General features: G+C 34.5%; 1 protein-coding gene across 1 annotated transcript; it reads left to right on the top strand.

The window, feature by feature from the left end:
- Window positions 1–443: 443 nt before the first annotated feature.
- LOC144450105 (protein phosphatase 1 regulatory subunit 14C-like) lies at window positions 444–13,146 on the top strand. Its single transcript, XM_078140676.1, has 3 exons — window positions 444–653; window positions 6,844–6,957; window positions 9,626–13,146. Exons 1-3 carry the CDS (start codon window positions 471–473, stop codon window positions 9,665–9,667), a joined length of 339 nt encoding a protein of 112 aa, XP_077996802.1. The 5' UTR covers window positions 444–470; the 3' UTR covers window positions 9,668–13,146.
- The last annotated feature ends 8,454 nt before the right edge of the window (window positions 13,147–21,600 follow it).

Here is a 21,600-nt window from a genome sequence, read left to right as displayed (position 1 = left end):
TATATTCGTTTCTCTTACGACGACACCTCCAAGAATGATCGTCCAAAAAATTACCTTTAACTATTGGATAGGAAACATTCAATAAGACCTTCACATCACATAAGCGTTTAATAACACGATGACAATTTGATATGCATGCGCAAACCTAAATAGTTTTCAGTCGTGCATATACACAACAGTTCTACTCCACTGCAGCTGCGGAGGATTATCTGTAGGACTATATGTTTGTAAACAAGAAGTTCGTCACATTAAATGTCTCGATAATTTCACGTTTCGAACAAATTTACTATTTTGGAAATGTTCAGTAGAGATTAATGAAAAGTGCGGTGTCTTGATAAATCTGGAGCATTGGTCGAAGAACAAATGTGAACTTATTGTATTCTTTCACTGGCGGACTGATAGGTCACCATGGTTGTAAATCGGCAAGTTCAGTAGATTTGTTAGCGTATGACTGCCAAAACTGAACAGGCATGGCGATGCAGGTTGGCTTTAACGAACCAGTTCCAAATTCAGAAAATGATTCAACTTTGAAGGTGAAGTCAAACCGACAAAAGAATCATTTAACACAAAAATATGACCCTAAAAGTACACGGAGGCGGTTACAGGTAGAGGAGTGGATGGACGAGGAACTAAAAGAACTCTATGAGTGTGACGTGAGTATATTTTTTTGGAATACACACTGTCGCTGTGTAATGCAACACTAAACGATACAATTGTGGTTGCTGTTAACTTTACCACAACTTCTTCACCGTCTGTGTATCACTGTTAAATTTTATTCGTCCAGTACTATGTATGAATTATGGTTATGTGCTAGTCAACATGTTATTGGAGTGGTCTGGTGTCAAATATGCGTGTACGTGTAGTGGTCCCGTTCATTCACGAGCCTCTTTCCGCTTGCAACGCAGCACACAGAAAACATTTCAGTCGATGTCGCGAAAGATAAACGTTTACGGTGTATGCAACAGTTTCCCAAACCCATACTTTTCCTACATCACTGTATAATTAGTGGTTGTACTGCACATCGATCGAATATTACCCCCGTTATTACACTGCAAGGTGATGTGGGTTTTACTGTATTACAAACCGTCACACTATCCGCCGTGCTGAGGTATTTACACTATTAAAGTGTACGCGTGCCGTGTGTAATTTTAAACGTGGTTGCACTACCGACTACGCATACTACGAGACCAACTAGGGGATAGGGTTTTTCGCCTCAGGTGTAATGTGTATATTACAAGAAAATTATAACAATAGAACACTTCTGAAAAATTATCGACTTTGTCTAATTGATTCGCACACAGACATATCGTATCCAGAATTGACATTGTAATTGTAATTGTAAACTGAACTTCAGAGCTGTGTAATCGCACTTGTTGTATGGCTTCTGTTCTGGTTGATGGAGCATGTTTTATTTTTGTGACCCCTACAAACAAACTATTAAAAACAAACATTCAGTCAACACTAGTTTGTGCAAATTCTACTTTTGAGGATGCTGTGCTGTTGCCAAGACACAAATTATCTATGGTTATACAATTTAACATTGTATTGTACTCTTTTTGTTCACTGATTAGCCAGCCACATGAAACCTTGAAGTGCTTTCAAAAGGCTATTGTTACTTTATGAAACAAAACACATTAATGAATGGGTGTGGTATCACCTCTTTTTAACACTTTAAGACTTAGTTGTTACCAGTGTTAAAGAAATAACTTGTAAATCTATATGGTACTATGGAATCCTACCTTCATCAACATAATTGTTTTACTAATCAGTAACTTGCACCTTGAAAATTTTGCTTTATGCATCCAAGTTGTACTGTTTTCTGTAGTGTAGAGACTATCTGTTGGATTTGAATCTGAAGATCTCTTTACTCCAATTTTGAATTTACCCTAGTGTTTAAATTTCTTCAGAAATCCACATTTGACTAACAGGACCTGGGACCTCATATCTACCAATACAGGGAGCTACTAATAAGCTGATATATTCTAACGTATGTGTATCCTGTTGTTGTGCCTTGTTGAATCAATACTGTCCTGTTTCACCATCATGTGACTTCAGGAAGGATGGTTAGCATGGATTCCAGGCTACTATTTTTCTGGCCAGGTAGTTGTATCATGTAACTTCTACCAGAGACTCATCATGACAACAGAATTTATGCTACGAATCCCCATGTGACACTATTGTAATTGTAAACTAAAGGATGTTATTTTCAGACTGTTTCAAGCTGTAACTAATAGGACTAGTATTTCATGTGTTTTTCACGACAGATTGTGTTTTCCATAGATACTGTTACATCTACATTTGTAAGTTTGTGTTTTCCACAGCTATAGTGGTTTCACTTCATCATTCTCTCAAAATACACCTGTATTCTGCTTTCCTTTTTTGAAATGGTTGTGAAACCCAATATTCACATAAATATCAGGTTTTCCATGAAATGCCAGTTTTAATCTTTAGTTTTGTTAAATTATTTATTATTTGTGACAGTGAATAATTAAACCGAAGTAAAAGACAAACTATTAAGTCTGATAAAGTTGTTGCACATTATCATTAAATAATAGTCTATTCACCAGAATTGATGATCAAATTTGACATCACTTCGACCTTAACAACCATTGTACGTGCAGCATGCCATATACATCATGAACACCTAGTGTACATTAACAGGAAGGAGTTATGTTACCCATGTCAAACGGAATGTTCGATGTAAATCGCCAATTGCAGTTGACAAAAATACATTACGTATTATTATCTTTGTTGCCTTTGGCATGTATGTATTGGAGACATTGTACATATTACAGTAGAGTGGCGTCAGTGATGAATTAAAGTCCATCATAAAAGGGGTAGAAAAGAACAGCCAGTAGGTCTTTAATTACTTGTCTCATGCAGCGATGCTGTCATGTATCTTGTGAGCAGTGAGTATTGTAATATATATAGACGCTTCCGATTAATTTGATATTTAAAAGGACATTCAATTGAAGTAATTCTTTTCTCATAATTTCTCTTTCGATGTGGTATTGTGGCATAGAATTGAGTGGCATACCTCAGGTTGTCGCTTGTAGAATAATATAGTAACTGTTTTTGTGGAGAGTAGATACTGGTAAGAATGTGTTTTCTGTTTAAGCATTGAAAAGGTGTCATCAATTCTCATCACAGTAACTTTAACCTGAACAAAGTTCATACCAGTACATGAAGGAATTCAAAGTAAATACTTCAGCTGTTGTAATATTCAAAGAATTTGTGTATCCTCGTATAGTAATGTATAGCATTACTCATTGTCAGCACTTGAAGGCAAAGGGTCATATTGTGACTTCACACATTTCAAGTTGAGCATATTTCTTACCAGACTGTTACTAGACTGCTGAGTGACCATAGTAAGCTCTCAATGATTGGACCCCCCCCCCCCACACACACACACACACCACCACCACCACTCACAGCATGGTTTTAACAAACTTAAAACACCTTGTCCTAATCACCAGGTTACATTTGATTTGCAAATAAAAATGTCATCTTTCTTGAGTATGGTGTTTTGTGATTGATTAGAATTATGTTGTGGAGTGATGCCACTATAAATTAAAGTTAATTTATTGACGCTGCATTGATTAAATTTATGTTGTGGAGTGATGCTAAATTATAGTTATGTTATTGATACTGCATTGAATTATGTGGAGGGATGCTACTGTAAATTATAGTTGGGTTGTTGATACTGCATTCACTGGAATTATGTCGTGGAGTGATGCCACTATAAATTAAAGTTATGTTATTGATACTGTATTCACTAGAATTATGTCGTGGAGTGATGCCACTATAAATGATAGTTATGTTATTGATACTGCATTGATTAGAATTATGTTGTGGAGATATGCTTCTGTAAATTATAGTTGTGTTATTGATACCTCATTCACTAGAATTATGTTGTGGAGGGATACCACTGTAAATTATTGTTATGTTATTGATACTGCATTGATTAGAATTATGTTGTGGAGATATACTACTGTCAATTATAGTTATGTTATTGATATTGCATTCACTAGAATTATGTTGTGGAGGGATGTCACCGTAAATTATCGTTATGTTGATACTGCATTGATTAGAATTATGTTGTGGAGATATACTACTGTCGATTATAGTTATGTTATTGATACTGCATTTCTGTGATAGAAATACATGTATACTAGTATTGTTTTTGAGTTCATGTTACAGCATGCCTCGTTTTCTATAGTTCATGCATGGGATAATGTTATTTGTGGTCTTCGTTGCAGATGATGAATTCTCACATTACATGTAGTTCATGAGAATATTTACATATGACAAAAGTATTCATGTCCATACAATTTGCTGCATAACTCAAACTCTTTTGTACATGATGTACATGTTATAGAGACTCCATTCAAAAGCCTACCCCATATTACATTGTGTACAAGGACAGTACAAGCTTTCTCTTAAAAAGACTTGACCGTGACCTCGATTTTCTGGTCAAATATCTAAATGAAGCTGTTTCATGTATATTGCAGACACTTTAAGCTATCTGTGGTATTAACCATGGCCAATGTGTTTAATATTCTGTTTACAGGTAATATTTAAATACAGAATTGAAGGGAATAAACTCATGTATTACGTTTGATAATGATATGTTCATATCAGATTTTACTGAATTGTTGCTACTTATAATTTATGAAGGCTTGTCAATGATAAATGATTAATTTTCATACAACATTGTAGTATGTGCTTAGCTACTCTGCAATCAACTTGATTGTCATGTTCATGTGACTATTGAAGCATTTCAAGTTCTGCAAACTTCTATAGTGTATTGATGATGAATTTACATTTGTAAAGTAAATTGCTTTAAATGTGTACCAGAAAATCAAGCCTCCATTTTTAGAAAGTAATTTTCTTGCCATGTTGTAACCTTTTACCATTAGACACAATTGATTCATTATTTATCAGAGTTTGTTAGAAAAGGGTCAGAGGTGGGAACATCATTTCTGAACACATGGTTGAAGGTGTATCTGAAACATCATCTCAAATAGTTATCTTGCAAAGACAAACACATGGTTTCTGTCAACTTTAAATAACCTTTCATTTTACAACTATTTTGAATCCATCCAGCAGTGTCATGTTGATACAGGTACAAAATGTATATTACTAGATTTAAAAATGATTGTAAGGAAGTATTATGTCACTCTATGAATATAGATTTTAGAGTAAACAGACAATCAAACTGTGTATTTGTGATACTGAGCTCATAGTTAATAATTAGTCATTAGCGTGGCATGCAGCTTGTTAGGAAATTCATAGTTTCCCCTGAACAGTAAACACAATCCATAGACACAGTAAAGTAAGTTTGACCTTTCCTAACAAAGGTAATGGCATGTTGTTTACTATATAATTTGGATAATATTTTTAGTAAATTTTAGCTATTTAATGGTATTGAATTAAAGCTTGTATTTTGATTTCCATTATTTATCAATTCAGTCATTAAAAGGTTGTTTTGTCTTTATGAGATGAATTCATATATTACTTCCAAGTGAATGCCTACTTCAAAGGTAACAGGTGCTTTTCTTTATCTATCCCGCACAGTACTGTGGATGTAGTGTGTATTGTTCATGCAAACAATATGAAATGGAAAATGCAAATTGATAGCCCTAGATATGCAGACCACTATAATAACTCATGACAACTAGCATTGCCAACATGTGTTTTTTGTAAATTTGTTTCGTGTCAGTATTGTATGCAACTTGTTTGTAGGAGTACCCATGAAAATAATATATCATTTAAAGTATTGACCTGTTTTAACTTGTTGGGGAAATTGATAGTTTGATATACTATTCATCCTGTCACATTACAACTCATGGATATATTTGAAATAAATGTTTATTTATGACACAATTGTTGCGTCATGAATGGGGGTTGCTACGAAGTATTAACATAATGCCATGTTTTGCTTCAACTTGAATTTTTCAAGGAAAAGGGCCTGTATGCTGACCTGAGGTGTTCTTGAATAAATACATGTATATTCTCTGCAATTTACAAAAATCCAGTGAGAAAAAGAGCTGAGCTGGTTACATGTGTAATATGAATAGGATTTGATATACTAATAGTAGGACACAATATATGTGGCAAGACTTTGGCTGTCTCCATCGCAATCTGTGTTTTTGCTTTGCTTTGAATTTCTCACTGACCGCTTGTAATGTTATCAGCCTAACACCCCATTGATTAATTTAGCCAAACCGTACATGCGTGCCAAAGCTAGGGAACCAGGACTAGAACGAGGTGCTGGTTAGGGGTAGGAATAGGGTTAGACCACGTATATGTAGTATAAACCAAACTTGTACTGTTAGCAAGTACTGAGCAGTTCTACCCTTTTCTTACATTGTTTGTTATGTACCATCTATCATAACATCATCCTATGCAGCCACATTTAGATAGCTTTTTGAGTGCAATAAATAATGTGTGTATGTATGTATGTATGTATGTATGTATGTATGTATGTTTGTATGTATGTATGTATGTATGTATGTATGTATGTATGTATGTATGTATGTATGTATGTATGTATGTATGTATGTATGTATGTATGTATGTACATACGTACATACTTTGTGTGTGTGTGTGTGTGTGTGTGTGTGTGTGTGTGTGTGTGTGTGTGTGTGTGTGTGTGTGTGTGTGTGTGTGTGTGCAAGTTGATCATGTTTGACTTGTCTTTTCTAGTAAACTCTGGAATAATTCTGGTCACATTCATACTGCTATATGATGCACATTGAATAGACCAAACACGTCTTATAATGTTGACATGGTAATGACAACACTTTGTTTACAAATACTTTTTGTATATTTCTATTCTAGGAAGATGAAGACTATGATATTGAAATAGATATTGATGAACTTTTGTCAAAACCAGAGGCATCAAGATATACAGCTGTTCAAAATCTTTTGGAAGAAGCAAAAAAGCCTATCGATGTAAGTGTTAAATTATTTCATTATGTTTTGTGATGTTTATTGGTAAAACATACACTAATTAGTGTAACTTTGGTACTTTCCTTAGAGTATCACAGCAACACGTAGTGTCAGAGGTAAATGAGTACAAATGTGGTTTTAATCTTAAACTAGTTTAACACCTCAGCACGCTTTTTCAAGAAGTTAGTTTCAAATGTATGGATATCAACATAATCCTGTAACTATGACAACAATCCTGCTAGATAAAAAAACATAACCCAAACTTTAACTAAACATTAAGGGACAGAAACTGAGTTTTTACATTTTTGGGGTAAAAATTTGCAGCATATTCAAATTGTTGTTAGACAGATTTGAATGTCCTCTGTTGTTCAGTGTTCTCCCCAGGATAGATTTTACAAAGAGTGTGGCTAATTTAATAACATTTACATATTAATAACATGACAATTTGCATAATAATCAGCATGTAATAATATGGTCAAGTCTTTAACAGTGAAACATATATGATTATATTTAAGACATACACATCCGTTTCTCTCCATGTGAAAGTATCGTGATTATATTAATGCTATTCAAAGATTACTAAAGGTCAAGGATAGTAGAACACATGCATGGCAGAAACCTGCTAAGCATGGCAGCCTCAGTGGCAAGGACAGTGCTAACACCATGCTTACTCTACTGTGGGGAGAACACTGCTTGTTCAGCTACCCTACTTGAACCTTCTCCCGCAATAACATGTGGGATTGGAAAATATTTACTTGTGAAGTAAATATTCAGCTAGTGTTTGTACTATTCAGTTAGTTATACTATTCTTTTGTGATGTGTGTAGGTGTTTAGCCAACTTGTGCGATTTTATGTACCATGTTGATTTATGTAGTCAGTTTTCTTGAAACTAGCATCATGAAAACAAAAAAGCTAATAAATCATAAATCAATTAAAATAGATGAAAATATAATGCCCCACCTGTGCAGTAGTAAAAATTACCTTGTTATTGGCAGCTTATCAAAATATATTTATAAAGTTGTTTACATTGTGGCTGTCTAAAATACACTCATCCATTGAGTGGTGTGCTAGCATAGAAAAGATATCAATCGAAGCTTGTACATATCAGTGGCGACTGGTTCACATTATGAATGAATAACTTCACTGTCTGAAAACTACATGATTATGCTATCTGACTAAAGTATGGGTGTGCCTGTTGTAAAAAAAGTATAACCATGTGACAGGATGATTATATCGTGTACATTTGTATGTATGGTCTGCAGGGTTGTATTTATTCACATTTCCCCTATCCTAAAGGGCTATGTTTCAATCCTGGGTTTATCACATTAGTGTTATCTGAATACAGATATCAAGTACGTACTCGCAGTGTTTTGCAAAGGTTTGAGTACCTTGTTTTATAGAGGGGGTCGGGGTGGGGAATGGTGGTGGTGGTGGTATGTGGGGGTGGGGGGAAACTGGAAATTTGGTGGGAACATTCTTAGATGTGTATAAATTAAGATTTGTTCATGACATGATGATTCCCTTAGTAATATGCAAATTACGGCTAAAAATGTGTCTTTTTGGTCAAAAACCTATAGTCCCAAAACTACTCAGCAGATTGGGCTGTGTGTGTATAGATGAAGAAATAAAAGCATGTAATGATCTCATCAGTAATATGCAAATTAAGTGTACAAATGTGGATTTTGGTCAAAAACATATCTCAAAAAGTACTTGGTCAATGAGACTGAAACTTGTTGAGATGTTTCTAGAAGTGTTATTCTGCATATTTTCTTCAAAATATTTTGACACAATTGCCCCTAGCAACTGTGACCAGGCCCTTAGCAACACCCAAATGGCAGTATATTTTGGTCAAATAACATCTTGTAGGCAAGTAAGTAAACATTCAAAAAATGTATGCAAATATCCCTAGCAACCATGACCACGCCCATAGCAACAGCCAAATAGCCATGTATATTGATAAAGATAACAAGAATTGAAAGACAAATGAATAAACATTCAAAAAATGTATGCAAATGTGCCTAGCAACAAGACCACACCCATAGCAACAGCCAGATGATAACGTATATTGCAAAGATAGCAACATGGTTGGATAGGCAACTGGATAGGCAACTGGATAGTCACTCAGCAAATGAACACCTATTGTTAGCATGGACTAGCATATGGATAAACATTTTTAAAAACTGTACAGTTGTGCTACAACGCCATTGGCAGTATTTTTTTTATTAGGCCTTAGGGAACTAGTCAAGCTTGTTGCCCAAAGGAAGAACTCGCATGTGATATGCATTTTTTTGTATCAGACTGACAGACTGGATATTGATGAGTATTCATTGTCAGATCAGTAGCATAATGAATTAATTTAATGATAAAGTGAGATCTATGTCATAGGGTTGTGCATAAAACTGGCCACTGACAGCACTGCGACAAGTCTGTACATGTGTGCAATATTACACGGTAACCTAGGCTCAAAATGGAACATTTTACTTCATTGTACTTCCTTGGTGTACAATAGGATCATATGGCATGCATTCTAGTCTATGTTAGTTGTGTTGTTTCTCTGATTTGAATAAGATAAACTGAAGTGCCAAAGCTCAAACCTTGTTATGTGATATCAATTCCTGAAATCAATTTTGATTCAATTTTGATGTATATATTTTTTTTTTGTTTCTTTTAGGACTTTATCAAAGAATTGTTGGAAAAGATCAAGAAGCTGTAGTTCTTCTAACCAGTCTTATCATAAGATCTGTAAGGAATGGTGTTTGTGTGATTGGTAGAAACAACGTGCTTCTTCTCAGAGGTTGCTTCGTCTAATAGTACGCGTACATTATGATTATTTATTATCAATGTTTGTAGCTGACTAAACCGCTCTTTTTAATCGATGGGGAAACTGCTTTCTTGGTGAAAATCACAGGTTTGGATCTTGATGGTGTCTCTCTGATTCTTCTACCTTTGGGATATGCAATTCTAGTCTCTTTCCATAGCTTTTTAAAAAAAAGAAACAAATGAGAGAAAAACTTTCGAATTATGCAGAAATAGAGCTTCCTCTGTATATCCAATAATGATACAAATTAGTTAGAATGGTTGGACATTTGCAATAATTATCAAATTTTTTTTCTTCAAAAAACTAAAAATTGTTCAAAACACGAAGTGTTGTGTACATATATATGTATATACATTCCTTGAGTCTATCACTCATCTCCAAACTTGGTTATATTGCTAAAAGCACCGTTTAAAAACTACTTCTCTGGACTCTCACACCGAGCATGGTGTAGAGAAATTCAAAACATACGAAACACAGATATTGGCTATTAGAGTTAATTAAATAGTGTTTGTACTTACTGTATTTATATATAATACACAGAAACAGAATGATGTACATTTCTTGGCTTGGTGTTGACTACAACCAAGCTACTGCACAATCCTATCATTAAGTGGGATGTTTTATTGTGCACAGTATAACCAAGATTGGGATGTCAGCGTGTCCTAAGGTCAAAATTATTAATGAATTTCAGACATGTGAGTAAAGTACATGCTATACATGATCATGGCAAGGTATTGGGCATCTCCTTCAATTCCTTCAATACATGTAGAGACTTCTAGTGCTGCACTATATTTCCTTCAAAAGTTTTTTCCTCTTCTAAAGATCAACACACATTTGAGTATGAGGCAAATAAAAAGTATAGGTGTATTTGATATGTATTTTCAATAATAAATTTGTATTTTCTGAATCCAGTACTATTTGGAGCTGTACAATGGCCAGTGACTTGACCATTTGCAAGTATCAGCTATGTCTCGCTTCAACTTGCACACAGAATCCAGAAAATATTGTTCTGTGAGTACTACAAAATACAATCATGTCAAATATGCTGAAACGTTGGAAAATTTTAACCCACCTTACGTTAGGTGTAAAAACCTGAGATTTTATCAGAGAAATTTAGTTTCCAAGACTGTACTATTAGATTTTATAGAAATGTTAGGATGCTTATTGTAGGATGTCATATCTTTCTGCCACGGTTTAAAAGAAAATACCCTGCCATGAACTTGTGAGAAGTCGTGTCCGCATGTCTTATAGTAAAGAATAATGAATTTTTTTCTGTGGTTTCTTGTGTGATATGCATGTTAGAATTTCTGTAGTTGTGTAAAATGACCGTAAGGAACCAAAAAACAAAGAAAATGCAAAAAGGGGGAATGTTATTACCGAGGACATGGTTGTCACATCCTGTCAACGTGTGTGATGAGTTATTGCTGCTTTCTTATACATACGTACATTTGTAGATATAGCCTAACAAGTGAAATGTCATGACATGTGACAAAATCAATTTTATACCAGAGGTAGGAGCTTGACAAATGTTTTCCTTACTTCCAAAAACCATTAAAGGGGACACATCACTCCAGAAAATAAAGTTATTTTCATAAATTTGGGGTTGTGGAGTCATTTCATGATATATCACATTACATAAATTTCACCTGATTACCAAGAAGCACTAACTTGAATCTTGATTCACATTCACTGTTCTGTGACTGTCTTAGCAGTGATCCAATGTGGGTATTTATACCTTCAGTATATTGTCATGAATATTTATTGTTCATCTACTACATATGTATGGCTGCTAACTGCCATGAGGCCAGTGGACCAGTGTTTGGGCAATGAATGTGAAATAATATTTAATTTTTGGCGTTTCTTGGCAATTGCATGAAAGCTATGTGACATTACATCATGAAATGACTCCCCAAGTCCAAAACTTCTTGAAAATGTCTTTATTTCCTGGAAGTGCGTTCCCCATTAAGTATCTATGTGGTGCTGTGTCAACATTCAGTTTTGTAATGAAAAAATGTCCTCACATCTCAAATGTTGCTGACAGGACTCTCCTATATTACAGTGAGTGTATTTAAAGTGATAAGTGTAAAAAGGGCAAATGACATTGTCTCTTGTCAAGAGAATGACATTGTTGTCATTTTTACTTTAGCAAAAAGCACATGACGTGTTCTATTTAAGAGAATGATATTGTCATTTTAAATTAGTACACTTCTATTAGATCTGTCCATTTTCAAATTTGATCAATTTAATTAACACAAACACACATCATTAGTGAGAAGGCGTTGAATAAAAACTGCCAAGCTCACCGAGTTTTGTAATTTAATACACATCTCTGTTGAATTGAAAACCTGGATTAAAGCCTTTGTGTGTGTGTTGCAGTAGTCCTACATGAAATGACTGGTTATGTCATTGCCACCAATCAATCTATTTAGTGCCTTTTCGCTGGCATCATTACTGTTACAAATACCCTATCAATAGTGATAATGAAAAAATTGTCTAAATGTCAGTTGACAAGGTAAGCAATTGTTGTAATAACTCCCTCTGCTATTTATACCATGATAACTCTGTCAGAAGGCAGAGTCATACAAAACAAGTAATAATCACCCAAATCTTCCAGCTTACAGTACACAAATGTGTATAAAGAATAACCATTTTCTTTTTATTATTATTGTTATTCAGGGATCACTACATTCAATGTTTTCTCTGCATTCTTTGCATACATACTGTACTTGGAGTGAGCCAAAGTGGCATAGACTTGGAGAATATTAGCTTTATCGTTTCAGTTTTGTGATTGAGTTTTGACTACCAAGTGTACTAGGACAACATGGCTGCTGCAATCACAGTTAACATTTCAATACTGTGTAAGCTAAGGAGCTACAGCATATTTAAACTGTGTACCCTTTTACCAAAGGAATCTCTCGTTTGTTTTGTTTTATTTTGGGGTTTTGGGTACTCTTGTAGTAGCATATTTCATGCACAAATAGAGATGTCTTTTTTTTTAAAAAGGGTACAATTAAAATCTCTCTGCAGATATGGAAACCACGTTTTTGGTGTTTTCCACGTCAATCTTGTTTGATAGTAGTTTTGTTGCAAGATAATACAAAAATACACTAGTATGAAACTAAAAACCATTTGTCATGCCCTTGGACTTGTATGTTGTTTTTAAAAAATATGTAATTTTGAAGAATTTGCATGGCAAAGATATTAAGATAACCTTGATTTGTGTTTTTTTTTCTGAGATTTTTTTCAGACATAAAACTGAACAACTTGTAGTGCCTTTGATGTAAGATAATGTAGTATGTACCATTTTAAAACATTTAGTACACTAGAGCAGTTTTTTTTTCCCTTTTTTTTTTGAAGTTCAAAATTACCTCATATCCCTGTATGTATATATATATAACACAAAAGAAATTGTGTCAAATAAATTGAAAAAAAAATGTGAATATGTTGTGCGTTTGTTTGACATGATCTGTAAATAGTGACAGAGGAGTCATAGCATTGTATTGTATTTTATGTAGGCCATACTGGTTGCTGATGATTGGCTTTGACATGGTTCAACAATCCTTTGTTAAGAGCAGCCAAATATTTACTCAGAACTGTCTGGTACACATGGGCTATTGTTCCATCGCTGTATTACCAAGGTCCCTTGTTATTTAAAAGTCCTAGATATGTGTATCAATATGAAGAAGATTGCTGGTACATGACCAAGGAGTCCCATATGTTTGCCACAAACCATCCATGGATGAAGTTAGAGTTATATTGCTTACAGTTCACCGATGTGTAGCAAGATAGATTGATCTATTTTGGTGCTGAAATGAAGTGATGCATGGTGTCCAAAGAGTTCACAGTGTTACTGTGACAAACGGTTGCCATAACAAGACCGTCAAACAGTTAAACCATTTAGTAACAGTCACTTGATTTATAGCCTATCTACTGATATTTATAGATGGTGTCTCCCAAGGACTTGTGTGTTTTGAATGGAAAATGAAAGACAGTTGTGGTTTGTAACTGTCAAAGATTATAATACAAGATCATATATAAAGAGTAAATAGGTCAGAAAGAATGATATAACCTGCTTGTAAACAAAAGACAGGTGGTGAACAGGAGGTCATGTTTTATTTGTTGGTTTTCTCAAATTTTGAATTAAAGTATAGATATTTTTTTCAAGTTTTAGTCTAGCCATGGAGATTGGGATATCTGGTATAAAGACCAACAACTATATATTATTTAACTGTATGTCAGTTATCGCTTTGAGGTGATTTGATATTACGTCACACTTGTTATAGGGATGTGGTGCCCAATAAACTAGCCAGATGATGCAATGATGTGGTGGCCCAGATAATATGGTTGTGTGATGTACAACATCAAACATGTACAAAATATGCAAATCTGAATTGAACATAATTCAATGGAGTTAAAATTTGAGTTACACCCCCCCCCCCCCCCCCCCATTAATCTCACTCTATAGCTGTAGTATTTTGTATTTAAGTACACATATAGTAAAATAACTAATGTTCATTTGTTCTACTAGTATACACATCCGTTGTAACGTTCAAAGCACAATGACGAGGTTGGGTTGTATTTATTTTCAGGACTACTTGAAATAATTCTCAAAATAAATATATTTTGGAATTTTATTTCTTAAATTCGCTCTCCAAAACATACAAGCACACAAAAATCACGATGTCACTCAGTTTCCTAGTTTTAGCACAGTTTATACAGCATGTAACATAGGATTAGGTCCCCCATTTTAAGAAGGAACCGTTTCAATCATAATCAAGTCAGATGTGCAACTAAAGTAGATTTGTCACCTGACATGACTCCTTATCACTCAACCTGTCACACATTCCTATGTTGCCTACCATTCTAGAGTTGTATCACTGTTGTGCATGACATGATGTGTCACAACACACCACTTGATAAAAAGGTAATACTTACTAGAGGCATGAACTCTGACAACGTCATGACTGGAACTAACCAGTTTGACTGAAAATACACTTCAAGCCACTCTAGAATGTTCTGTAACAAATTGCATATAAAAAAAAAACTTTCATAGTTCGGCACTATTTCTTGTCAGTTTGATTGTATGTAAAGGTCATTAAGGTCTCTGCCTAGTGGGAGTAAATTTATACAAGTCGCATGAAGCAGGGATCCAAGGGAAAAAATACTAGACACATGAAATATGGTAAATGAAACAAGTAGAACCCTTTCTGAAGAAATATTTTTAATATAAAATCAGATTGACATACAGGCATGATAGCCTTGTCCCTATGTAGAAATTTTGAATTGGTTCGAAATCATACTTTGATGTCAGTTCATCCTGTCCTCGCATACACAAAGCTTGGAGTTGGAGTGGTTTTGAAACAATTCAAAATTGGATGAAAAAGCACAAGTGAATTGATTCAAATACAATTGTTGGGGACAGAAACCAATTTAAATGAATTGATGCAGTGTGAATTGGTTTTGAATAGATTCACTTGGGGATAGAGATTTTGACTTCTTATGAGACAATGATAATTAAAAAGAGACACAGTGTGACTTTCATAACATAAGCATACATTTATACTGGTTCTTTGAAAATCCAGCAATGGCCATTTAGAACATTTAACATATATATCATACAATAATAACATTTCAAGACATTTCACAAGTTTTTATGTTAATAAGGGAAGCATGTATTTTAGATTAAAGGTACTTCAAGCAATAATTTTGAGCAAATAAAATTAAACATCAAAATATAATTATATCTAAATGAATAACAGTAATTGAATTCTGCTGCATATACTTAGACATTTGTTGTCATGGCTACATGAAGTGGACAAATCTCCTAGCTACCATGATGTCTACTACAAATCATCACATACTAAATGTACACTACAGTGTATTTTTAATCTCTCTGGTGTTGATAAATTAACACCTTCTTTCTATGCCACTCCAGGCTTGCACTGATTCAAACGTTGGAATTTCAAATTTCAACTAATCATGTGTTATGTGTATCAATATCTACATTTCCTGTTTACTAAAAACAATGTCATAGTTATGACAGTTCTGAAGCAAAGATTACCATTTCAATCTTTTTTTTCTATGCACAGTTCAAATGATGTGGTTTTCTTGGACATGAAATGAACGCATCGTAAGCATGTGTTGTTTATTTATGCATCAACTTCTACAACAAAGAGAAGAAACTTAAGTTACATAATCATTCACTTCACATAATATGTAACTTTTGAGTGAAACTTTGGCTCAAAGTCAAACCTATACCTTACGTACAGCTAGAGATGGCCTCCTACACCGAAGATAGAGCACACCTTGGAACAGGTGTACTATAATGGTGAATCATTGTGTTGTTAGATTGCCCTAGCTAGCTGTACCCTCTAGCCTGTCCAAGTAGGTCTAAATACATGGGAATCTGTACAAAGAATCCTATTGCAAAGAGAAGATTATTGAAACAGATAGACAGACAGACAAACAAACACCATGACAACTTCTCCTTGAAATATTAACATTTGTCTATCGCCACTACATAGACCAAATTTACGCATTTATAATAGTTATAAATCATGTGATAAACATTCTTTTGGGGTACAATCATGTTATATAAATGGTATCACCACATCGGATTTAATTCATTTATTGATTAAGGCTTTTAATACTTGGAATAAAACATGTTTGTATGTCGGCAAATTGTCACATCCAACCTTGCACAATATGACTATTTGCTAGGAGATGGTGTTTTTATGTTGCCTGAGTATCAGTTTGTGGGGTTTACTATTGTATGGGGATATAACACAGGTATGATTTATGGAGAGATTATAGAAATTCAGGTCCACTTATGATACAATTTACAGGTTGGTGATAGCATGCATGGTTCTGTTGTTTTATGTTCTTCATAAAATTAAACCCTGATGTAACTGTTTGCCTTTCATATTCCATATAACTTACAGATTTTCAATAATTATAGAAATAAAAGAAAAAAGCAGAATGTTATATCAAATATGATGACTCATATTAAAAGAGAAATGATACTTTCACTCTTGATTTCACAGAATTCAACAAGCTGTGAATCTCCCCATCATGATTGATAACATATCTAGTATTGCAAACCCACATACGGGTGATGTGTATGCCAGCCAACAATGGCAGCTATAAACAGTCACTGGACATGTGCCATCCCCATATTTCATTTTATGACATATTGTATTTATAAACAGTCTACAACTATACTAGTAAATCAGTAAAAGCCATTTAAAAAACCTACTTGTTTCACAGATTTTTGAAATGGGAGTAAATCTGTGTTATATAATGACGTTGATTACCTACTTGGTATCATAGAATAGAATTCGTCTATTCTCATTTTATTATCGTGTTTATCAACCATCTTAATCCCTAGACAGCAATACTCTGTGCACAAAGTCGACGATTTGCCAGCGGTTTTTTTATTGTGTGGTCAGTGTATCCATTTAAATTACAGCAGACTGCACACATTGGGGACAGAGTTATGTGTCTGAATCGATGAATGCACAGACAAAAGGTGATTAGGATTTCTTTTGTCCGACCCTGGACAGATTTATTTCCTGTCATTTGTGTACTTCACTAGAGGCTTAATATCGTTGTTACTATGCTGTACATGTGATGGCGTGTGTATGAGGATCAAGATACTGTCCTTGTTGTAACAGTGCTGTACATGTGATGGCGTGTGTATGAGGATCAAGATACTGTCCTTGTTGTAACAGTGCTGTACATGTGATGGCGTGTGTATGGGAATCAAGATACTGTCCTTGTTGTAACAGTGCTGTACATGTGATGGGGTGTGTATGGGAATCAAGATACTGTCTTTGTTGTAAGATAAAGATAAAGTAATAGTGCTGTACATACGATGGATGTGTGTGTGGGAATCAAGATACTATCCTGTTGTCACAGTGCTGTACATATGATAGCGTGTGTGTGTATGGGGATCAAGATACTATCCTGTTGTCACAGTGCTGTACATATGATAGCGTGTGTGTGTATGGGGATCAAGATACTATCCTGTTGTCACAGTGCTGTACATGTGATAGCGTGTGTATGGGGATCAAGATACTGTCCTTGTTGTACATGTGATGGCGTGTGTATGGGGATCAAGATACTGTCCTTATCACAGTGCTGTACATGTGATGGTGTGTGTATGGGCCAACAAGTTACTGTCAGATATTCCCCAATATTTTTCTTCTTTTAACAAAGAAAAATACAACTGACTTAAGGAGCCTTGTCTCAATGAGTCTCTAGACTCGAGACAAACCCTTAGATTATGAGTATTTTTCAGCTGAATGTAGAAAAATATTGTGGAATAATATGCCTCCTCAAGCATAAATATGAAAAATAATGGTTCTTTAAATTTGACTCATAGTATTTTGAGTGTCATAGCCCCAGTTAAGTAGACACAGGTTGTTGTGGCATAGAACACCCAAGGTATATAATCCATACTATCTGTACAAAGATAATAACTTGGCTTGTGTGTGGTATAATCCTTGCCACTGTACTACCGGATGGCAGCAGATATGTGACAGTGTGTGTGGGGGGGTCAACAAGATAGTGATTCATCAAAATATTACAATTTTATAATTTGACTATTTTATGCTAAAATTGATTTAACATCAATCCCCGCTATCAGGTTATGTACTGCATATAAATTATATACTGTTTACATATGGTTTTCCATATTCTATTTCTGTAATAATTTTGTAAGTAGTCATAAATTATTTTTTTTTCTTTTGCCTTATGTTTTATGGTGCAGGAAACCTTGAAGAGTAACTCATTAAATTTGTTTAATAGTGACAGTAATGGAATGGAACAAATCTGGGTTGGGCTTATCTATGATCAAATATATTCCTTTTTGAAGTTTGTTAAAAAGAAATGACTGTAATTTGTCTATGTCTGCATGTTTTGCCATGTTTCCATGTTAGCAAGTTTGAACTGTTAGTATCGCATGAAAACTAAATAGAAGAGAAGTTAAGATAAGACAGGTAGCTAGTTGGGGGAGGATCAACTTTTACAAATAACATCCATGCTTAAATTAAGTACCCATCTTCCAATATAGCCTGCATGTGATATATTGTCAGTGGTCCAGCGGTTAACTTGTTTGCCTCTTTACCACTGCCATCTGGGTTTGAACCTACCCACAGTTGGCTGGGGTTTATTAAATATTTCTCTGGCCTGTATGTAAGAAGGGTGATGTTCAGTTTGACCCAACTGAACAATGCAGGTTTTCCCAGGGTAGGCTTCGGTTCCTCATGCTTAACTCTAGCGCTGCACAAGTTGCAACCATATTTGAATTTCTAGTGAATGCAGTATCAATAAAATAACTATAATTTACTGTGGCATCCCTCCACAATATCATTCTAGTGAATGCAATATCAATAACATAAGTATAATTTACAGTACATATTTATATTATAATTGTTAGGCGTTTCCTCTAAAATGTATAAAATACAACAAAAGCATGAAATAATAAAATGAACTTTTTAACTGCAATAATCAAACGTTAGCAGTGTACATGAATGATAAACAAATACACTTTTATTCTCTGATGCTTCTTTGAATGATTTTTAAAGTTTCTCATGTTAATAGTCCTCACATAAAAACTCCACATTAGTCTATCATTACTATTATCTTCCTGACATGGCTGTCTAATATCCAATTAATATTTTTTTCTAATAAAGTTCACAGTCATAATTTACACTCGTTCTTCTTCTCTAGTATTCATGTAGATGTATTGGATATTTTCTAGGTGCATACAATCAAGTAGTTACAACATTTTTATCCACAGAAAAAACAATTGGGGAGTAAATAACATACCAAGCCACCAAAACATGATAAACGTTTCTTGTCAAAAGTCAACCCATATAAAATGTCTGAAATGAATCACTGCATGTACCTGACTTGTCAATAATAACAGGTACATGAATGTGAATTTGGTGTGTGTTTTGGAAACAACCCCCCCCCCCCCCCCCCCATGACTCAATTGGTATGTATTTCAGTTGACCCTGTGACCTCTGCAGCATGTGCTTACACCATGTGTACCCAATAACAAATAAGATCTGAAATGGCTATAATACTGCCTGGTATGTTTTTAACTTGTGTTTATCTAATAATAAGGAATACTGTCACTTCAAGTAAGAAAAAAAACAGAGGCAACAGGGAAATAATTATCATTCTCTATAAAAAAAAATTGCAAACAACATGCAAATCTATATATATTACTGATGAAAATTCAATATCACTTATTAAAATATAAAAAAGTCCATATGAGTAACAGTCATGAACTATGTAAGTTTGATCAATGTATTAAAACACACCGATCATTTCATCTCAATTTCCATCTTCTCGACTTAAACAAACTCTCCAAACTGATACTATTAATTATGGAAAATGCTCCCCAAAAGCATGATGATACTAAAGTTACATAAAAATTGATGCATCATTTGTCAATATAAATCTTTCAAGAAAACATTCACTAAAATATGGAATATGGAAGTATACAGAAATCAATCTTCCTTGTACATTCTCCTTTTGGATCTGCATAGTTCTGTCACAGACAAGAATACATTCTTGTCTGTGGTTCTGTGTAGACTGCAAGATTCAGTAATTGGGTCATTTCAGAGATTTAGCCTGTCATCAGTCTTCACTTTACTGGCTGTTCTTACATTAGTGTTATCTTATCAGTGGAGCCATAAGGATTACATAGGATTATTCTTTTGTTCTGGGCCAAAGTTTTTCTATAGCTTTGTCAGACAACTGTTTTCACACCAAATGTTTAATCCTTTTTCAAAGTGGGCTTTTAGGAATGGAATATATATGTGATGTACTATCCAACACAACTGGGGAAATATTAATATATCAAAGCTTCACTAGCAGCAACTGAGACATTTTTTGAAACTCTCACACATATACTCATAATATGTACCCTGAACTGTAGTGAATCATCTGTGGGTAAACAATTTTGTGGAGCTCATAATACACATAACATTATCAATTAATCCAAGCAAATTGATTTTTTGGGTCTCCACCCAAAAATAAGCACTCCTGGACCAATGTGCTCACAATTTCAACCAGTTGCTGTACTACTTATTTATATATAATCCCATGAAATCAATGTTAGTTTTACGTCATAATGCTCCGAGTACGATTCCGCGAACTAATACAAAATTGATCCAGTAGGTGAGAATTTGTAGTCCGTGGAATAATACGAGGAGCATTATGACGTAAAACTAACATTGATTTCATGGGATTATATATTTATCACATAACTAAGTATTCCTCCATATTTTTCTAAAATTAATTTTAAATCAAATTTTACGAATACTGCATCGTTTCATTGTACTATGTTCTTCATCGCATATTAAAAATTGGTGCCCAGCAGCTATGCAAATCATGTAATCGTGTGACCTGTCGCAAGGTCAAGCTTACCTCCACGGTACCGGTCATACTGTGCTGTGGTTTCTGAACCAAAATTATCGGTTATAAACCTTTGCGATGGACATGTAATATTCTACGTATCAAACTCATGCCACCCAAGGATATATGTAACGTAATGTGTGCATTTACATTTTGAAAGCACATACTGTAATTATTACGATAACTTCATCGAAGCGTAGGATCGGCAGGAACACTCGAACAGTAGAGAGAAAAATACTTCGGTAGAACAGGGGTGATATGTGGGTTTCTGATCTGCCCTGTTTGACATCACACAGGTGAAGATTTGCATGTATTTATGTGATAAGCATACTAATCAACATGTATAGTGTCAAATAATTGGTATTTAACAATTTTCAGTGAATAAATTGTTGGTTGTC

This window comes from Glandiceps talaboti, chromosome 2, assembly GCF_964340395.1.
Source record: "Glandiceps talaboti chromosome 2, keGlaTala1.1, whole genome shotgun sequence".
NCBI classification, from domain to species: domain Eukaryota; kingdom Metazoa; phylum Hemichordata; class Enteropneusta; family Spengelidae; genus Glandiceps; species Glandiceps talaboti.
This window is presented reverse-complemented; position numbering and strand designations above follow the sequence as displayed.

What these genes read in the sequence shown, in the direction of transcription:
- LOC144450105 (XM_078140676.1), top strand. Translation starts at nt 471, where the DNA reads ATGGCGATGCAGGTTGGCTTTAACGAACCAGTTCCAAATTCAGAAAAT. An exon ending in AAGAACTCTATGAGTGTGAC is followed by an intron (nt 654 to 6,843) that starts GTGAGTATATTT and finishes TTTCTATTCTAG; the next exon opens with GAAGATGAAGACTATGATAT. An exon ending in AAGCAAAAAAGCCTATCGAT is followed by an intron (nt 6,958 to 9,625) that starts GTAAGTGTTAAA and finishes TGTTTCTTTTAG; the next exon opens with GACTTTATCAAAGAATTGTT.